Below are 6,534 nucleotides of genomic sequence, written 5' to 3' on the forward strand. Positions count from 1 at the left end.
ATGGTTGCAAAAAAAAAGATCCTAAAAATCAGATTGGTGCGTCTCTCAACTGTCATCTCAGGAACTTACTTTTGTACTGTGTTAGATGCTAATTAATACATACTCCTTTTGAAGGCAACGTGCATAATAAGAACTACTCAGAATGTACTCAGCACTAAATGTGTTACCTATATCACACAATACTCTTCTAAAGTGTGAGAGACCTTTGTGGTAGAGTAAGCAGAAAACATGAGAGAGTTATAAGAAGTGGACATAAGTATTTTCTGGACATAAGAAGATGGTAGCATATATGAACTCATCGCATCTGAGATTACATGCACTTGCAAAAGGTCAAACCAATGTAACTATCAGTATATAACAGGGAGGGCTCCATAAAGACTCAAAATATCTGCTATGCTATCAGCAATTGATTGCTGCTGGGTGTAGGAAAAGAACATTTTATTCAGTGATGTGGTACCCAAATTGTTGTCTGTACTCACTCATATGTCTCTATGCCTATACATATACGAATAGCACTAATGTTACTCAGGGAGAAGAAGGAGGGTTGTGTGGGGAGATGGAAAAGTGGTGGTGGGGAAATAGTAAAAATTAGAGAACAGGAAATGCGAGTGAATTTGATAAAAACACATTATATGCATTAATTAAGTTCTTAAAATAACCTGTCTGAATATTACTTCTTGATGTATCCAACTCTTTGAATGACAGGCAGAATTAATATCTTAATTAGAAGGTTGCATGGGGAAAAGTTTATACCAGGGTAGCAACTCATTGCTATTTAAAGAATATAGTAGGTGTTTAATCTGAGACATTTGAGAAGTCAGTGAGGAACTGTTTCAAATAAACATCATAAACTGAAAAGTATAGTTGTCTTTCTCATTTGGGGTGGAAGCAATAATGGTAAGTATTATGTTGAGCCTGTAATCAAATATGTGTGTGAAAAGATTTTGTCAAATACAAGTTAATTTGTACATGTTTACAGCATTTTAATACCAGAAAACTTAATTAAATTACCGAGAATTGGATAAAACTTTAGTGATTTAAATTCTAAGAACTGAGAAGTTAGACTTTATACATTTCTGGATATAATAGTAAAACAAAAGAAATACAAAGTTTCAATTGCAATGTATTCCTATGTAGATTATTATCATCTTAATTTAACTATCAAAACACATTAAGAAAATAAACTGTTTAGGAAATATTCACATATTTTTCATATGTCAAGTTTAGAAAAAGATGTATAAAAAGCTCAATTTTAAATAACTCTTCAGGAAGTTAAGAGGAAGGATATTATTAACTGCTTATATCTTATCCTGCTTGTGTTAAAAGGCTCCCTTTGTTTTCCACCTTGTTTTTTGTTATTAGTCTTTTTCTGAAATTAGAATGAGTTTGTAAGTGTGGAATGGTTGTGCAGCTAAACACCAGTGTAAAGAAAGCACAATCTGAACTTGAAACTTTTCTGTAGCATCACTACTTACTAAATTATAGATACCCTCACAGCTCAGTCATCAGACGTCCTGTGAGCCATATGCATATTGTTTTGCTCCTTCTTTTTATTTTATCCAGAAAATTAAAACCACATGACTTCTGGAGTCAAAAATGTCTTATCTACTACATTGAGTCGTGCTCAATAAGAATAAATTATCCTCCTAAATATGTATACTTTCCTTATGGTGACTATATGCAAAAAACAGCATTGTCAAATGTTTTCACCCAGCAATAAAAATATAAATTTCTGAATTCTCTGCTCTCTAGAAGCACAGAAAATTTTTTCTAAGCCAAACAGAGGATTGTCAACATAGCTCCTTTTGTACATTGTTTTGAGTCTTACAGTTTCTGGCATTCTCTAGTGGCACTATTGTGAGACCACATGGACTGTTTTTTAAAATATTTATTATAAATTTTATTTAACATTATAATATAATTACAGGGTATTAAGAACATTTTAATATTCTCTAAATATAATATAAATAATACTCTACTATTTTCAAGAATATTATCAACAAAATATTAAATTTATGTTTAATGTTTTGAAATGTGTCTTTATAATTGTTCAGACTCACAAGTTAACAAATGGAGATGAGCACTCTGATTCCAATAGTGAAGTACTTATTTTTATTTTGATATTATTCACAACATAATAGGAACACAAGGTAGCTCATACAAAAATAATACATTATATACTTACACATGAAAGAATGGGTTTGAAATATTTCTTGCTTATTTGTGCTCCCTAATTTATGTGAGCATTCACACAGATAAATATGTAAGATATGCTTAATGTGCAAATCTTGTGGGCCAGAATGTCAAATAATATCTAAATCTAATAGTAGGTAAAGGTGGAACATTTATATGTAATGACTAATTTGATGTATTGTTAGTCAATTAGTATTATAATAAATTATTATTGCCAAACAATAATCAATGTATTACACATAAATTGTAGGGACAATTAAAACATTTAATCAATATTAAGAGATTAAAAACAAAAATACCAAAAATAATATAAGCATAAATGTACACTTACACACATACAAACACATACACAGTGTGTATAGTAACACTGAATGAAAAAAATAAATTTGTTGATAGCAGGACTCATGAGATGGTAAATGATTTTAGACCATCCAGATAGATGGTGAGTCCCAAACAGAAATTATGACTGCAGATTTCATATAACTTACATTGGAAGCAAAATTTAATTTTGAACTACATAATACTTTAGGATATTTAATTGCTTAAATTTACTTGTTTAGTCTTCAAATTACAAATTTCCACAGAATACAAGACTAGAAAGGCACCACAACAAAACCATAAGAAAGATTATTCAGAACTTAAAAGTACAAATAAATCACTCAATTTAAATTAAGATATATTACCAATGTGAATACATAATAAAACATATCTCAGAAGATTAAAAGACCACATTTTATATGGTCATTTACTAATTTAAAAATATATTTAAGTATAATTTTATAGCAATGAAATTTATACTTTATTATTAAAAAGGACACAAAAATGTGTGCTCTCAGAAAAGCATACATGAAACTAGATAGGCTAAAGGCAGGAGTGGTATATATTTCCGATTTAACATTTTCCACAGGTGCGACATGAAGAGATCGAGGACATTGAGAATGTTTCCACAGTGACTCAGTTTGTGCTCATAGGATTTTCTGAACTTCCCAGCCTCCAAGGGTTTCTATTTGCAGTGTTTTCTATCGTTTACATAATTATCCTGGTTGGAAATTTCCTCATAATACTAATAACTAGTATGGATCCTGCATTACAGAAACCCATGTATTTTTTTCTGGCAAATTTTTCCTCGCTGGAAATCTGTTATGTATCAGTTACTGTTCCAAGGATTCTGTTCAGCCTCGAGAAACAGGACAGAAGCATTTCAATGATGTCCTGTGCCACACAACTGTGCTTCTTCCTTATTTTTGGAACTACTGAATGTTTGCTTTTGACTGTGATGTCCTATGATCGCTATGTGGCCATCTGCAACCCTCTGCACTATCCTCTTATCATGAACCCAACAAAGTGTACTCAGCTGGCAGCAGGCTCCTGGCTTGGAGGCATTCCAGTCCAGATAGGACAAACCTATCAGATATTTTCTATGCATTTTTGTAATTCTAACAAAATCAACCATTTCTTCTGTGACATACCACCAATTCTGAAGCTGGCATGTGGGGACACTTCAGTACATGAACTGTCTGTCTATGTGGTTGTTATGGTGGTCGCTGCTTTCCCCTTTATTCTGGTGCTTACATCCTACAGCAAAATCATTGCCACCATCCTGAGGTTGCCAACAGCCAAAGGACGGGCAAAAGCCTTCTCCACATGCTCTTCCCACCTGCTGGTGGTGGTGTTGTTTTATGGATCTGCTACAGTTACCTATTTGAGACCAAAGTCCATGCATTCTCCTGGAACTGACAAACTGCTCTCTCTGTTCTATACAATTGTTACTCCTATGTTCAATCCCTTAATATACAGCCTTAGGAACAAGGAGGTGATTGCTGCACTGAGAAAGTTAATACTCCAAAAGTAGGGTCATGTGTAGGCATAGAACTTTCTTCTTTACCTTACCTACTGATAACTCCTAATTTTGAAATATTTTATCCCCGTATTAAGAAAGCAATCCCTTCCATTTTGTAATGTATTTTCCTCAAACTTTAATTTTCTTGTACATTTTCTTCTGTTTATGCCTATTAGTCAAGACAATGATCTTCAATGAACCATCTAGGAAGAAAATAATTATTTAAAAAAAACCAGTTTTAGTCATTCAAAATTTTTTAAATATATCAGTACAATTAAAAAATTGATATTCATATCTTAAAGTTTATAGGTTATTATTTCCTCAGATTCTCAAATCTATATTTTTGACAGTCTTCTCTGATTCTGGAGTATATAAAGGAATAACTACAAGTAGACACATAATAATATATGCTCATTATAAGTCAATAGTGATGAGCTAATTTTCAGTGAGTCTCTCTGGACCCTACTAAAAAAGTCTGTAAAATTCTAAATTGGACAGACTCAGTTTCTATTTGAGTTTATTTATTTGATTCTGTCCCCCTTCCATATGTGATACTTTCAAAATAATACTAAGGGGAAATATACCTCAATTCATTTCTCATTTATAATGTAACGGCTTTGTGGTATGACACAGCACTATAAAATTCAATATTTTTGTACATGTTTTTCTTTATTATTGTAACTCTAACTTAGTACGAAATTCTGTTGTTGCTGCTCCTGTGTAAAACTACAATTCAAGTGTCTATTTCTTTTTCTCCTCATGTTTCTAAAAATGATTTCTATGAATTTAAATGTAAACTCAAGTGTATGAGTAATTTTGGGATTCACTGAAGTCCAAAGAGCTATGTTGTGTCTGTATATCTGTGCCATCATGATTTTAAGCCTGAGTAGTGGCACTAAAATTATTCAGCTTTTGAAGGGGTATTTATGAGAAAGCTGAACATCATTTAGTATCTCCATATATTTTCATCTACCTTATACCACATTTCTAAAGTTACAACTTGTTTTAGATGAGGTTGTGTCTTTTACTGCAATTGTGTTGCCATTGCAAAGTTGTGCCTGGTCAGTTTATGAGCCTGTATGTGTATGCATACAAACAGCCAAATTAAATGTAATCGTTAAAGAACAACATGAAAATAAAGTAAAATACTTGGGAGAAAGAAAACTGTTAGCAGGTATTCAAGTAGTAATTAATGTAAATAATAAGGGTAATTAATGTAAATAATATGATGACAGTATGTTCCATAAATATATAAAATTGGTCAAAACAACTGGCAAATAAAAAAATAAAAATTAAAATCATTTAAAAATATTTTAAAGTCATATTCAGTTTTGGATTTCTGCTTTAGAATAAAAGATAGTTTTTTTCTGACACGTTGTAATACAAAACTTGAATAAATGTGTGCATATCACCAGCCTTTCATGCATTTTTAGAACAAATTGTCACTATTTTATAATACCTAATATTAATAATTAGAGCCATGAAAATGTGTAAACTATGTGTGCATTCTGTGATTGGGTTATCTCACTCAGGATGATACTCTCTAGTTCCAACCATTTGCCTATGAATTTCATGAAGTCATTGTTTTTTTTTTTTTTTTTTTTTTTTTTGGTTCTTTTTTTCGGAGCTGGGGACCGAACCCAGGGCCTTGCGCTTCCTAGGCAAGCGCTCTACCGCTGAGCTAAATCCCCAGCCGAAGTCATTGTTTTTAATAGATGAGTAGTACTCCACATTTTCTGTATCCATTATTCTGTGGAAGAACATCTGGCTTCTTTCAAGCTTCTGGCTGCTATGAACATAGTGGAGCATTTGTCCTTGTTGTGTTTTGGAGCATCTTTTGGGTATATGCCCAGGAGTGGTACAGCTGGATTCTCAAGGTGTATTATGTTCAATTTTGTGAGTATCATCCAGACTGATTTCCAGAGTGGTTGTACCACCTTGCCATTTCACCAACAGTAAAGGAGTGTTCCTTTCTCCACATCCTCAGCAACATCTATGCTCACCTGAGTTTTTGATCTTAGCCATTCTGACTGGTGTGCGTTGGAATCTCAGGTAGTATTTGATTTGCCTTTCCTGGATTACTAAGGATGTTGAACATTTCTTTAGGCACTTCTCAGTCATTTGATATTCCTCAGCTGAGAATTCTTTGTTTAGCTCTGTAACCCATTTATATCAGAGTTATTTGATTCTCTGGAGTCAAACTTCCTGAGATCTTTATATATATTATAAATATACTATATAAATATGAATATTAGCCCTCTGTTGGATTTAGTATTGGTAAAGACCTTTTCCCAATCTTTTGGTTGCTATTTTGTCCTAATGACAGTGTCCTTTGTCCTATAGAAATTTTGCAATTCTATGAAGCTCCATTTGTTTATTTTTGAAATTAGAGCATAACCATTGGTGTTCTGTTCCAGAAGCTTTCCCCACTTCTTGCTTGCGGCTCTTCCTCACTGTTTCTTCTATTAGTTTGAGTGTTTGTGGTTTTATGTGGAGGTCCT

The 6,534-nt window shown here is 32.7% G+C and overlaps 1 protein-coding gene across 1 annotated transcript; it reads left to right on the top strand.

The window, feature by feature from the left end:
- On the top strand, window positions 1-4,045 carry LOC148006502 (olfactory receptor 10AG1-like). The gene is made up of 2 exons (XM_087655040.1): window positions 1-36; window positions 3,101-4,045. The coding sequence occupies exons 1-2, from the start codon at window positions 1-3 to the stop codon at window positions 4,043-4,045; spliced, it is 981 nt and encodes a 326-aa protein (XP_087511166.1).
- The last annotated feature ends 2,489 nt before the right edge of the window (window positions 4,046-6,534 follow it).

Source organism: Rattus norvegicus, chromosome 3 (genome assembly GCF_021556685.1).
Source record: "Rattus norvegicus strain SHRSP/BbbUtx chromosome 3, alternate assembly SHRSP_T2T, whole genome shotgun sequence".
Taxonomy (NCBI): Eukaryota; Metazoa; Chordata; class Mammalia; order Rodentia; family Muridae; genus Rattus; species Rattus norvegicus.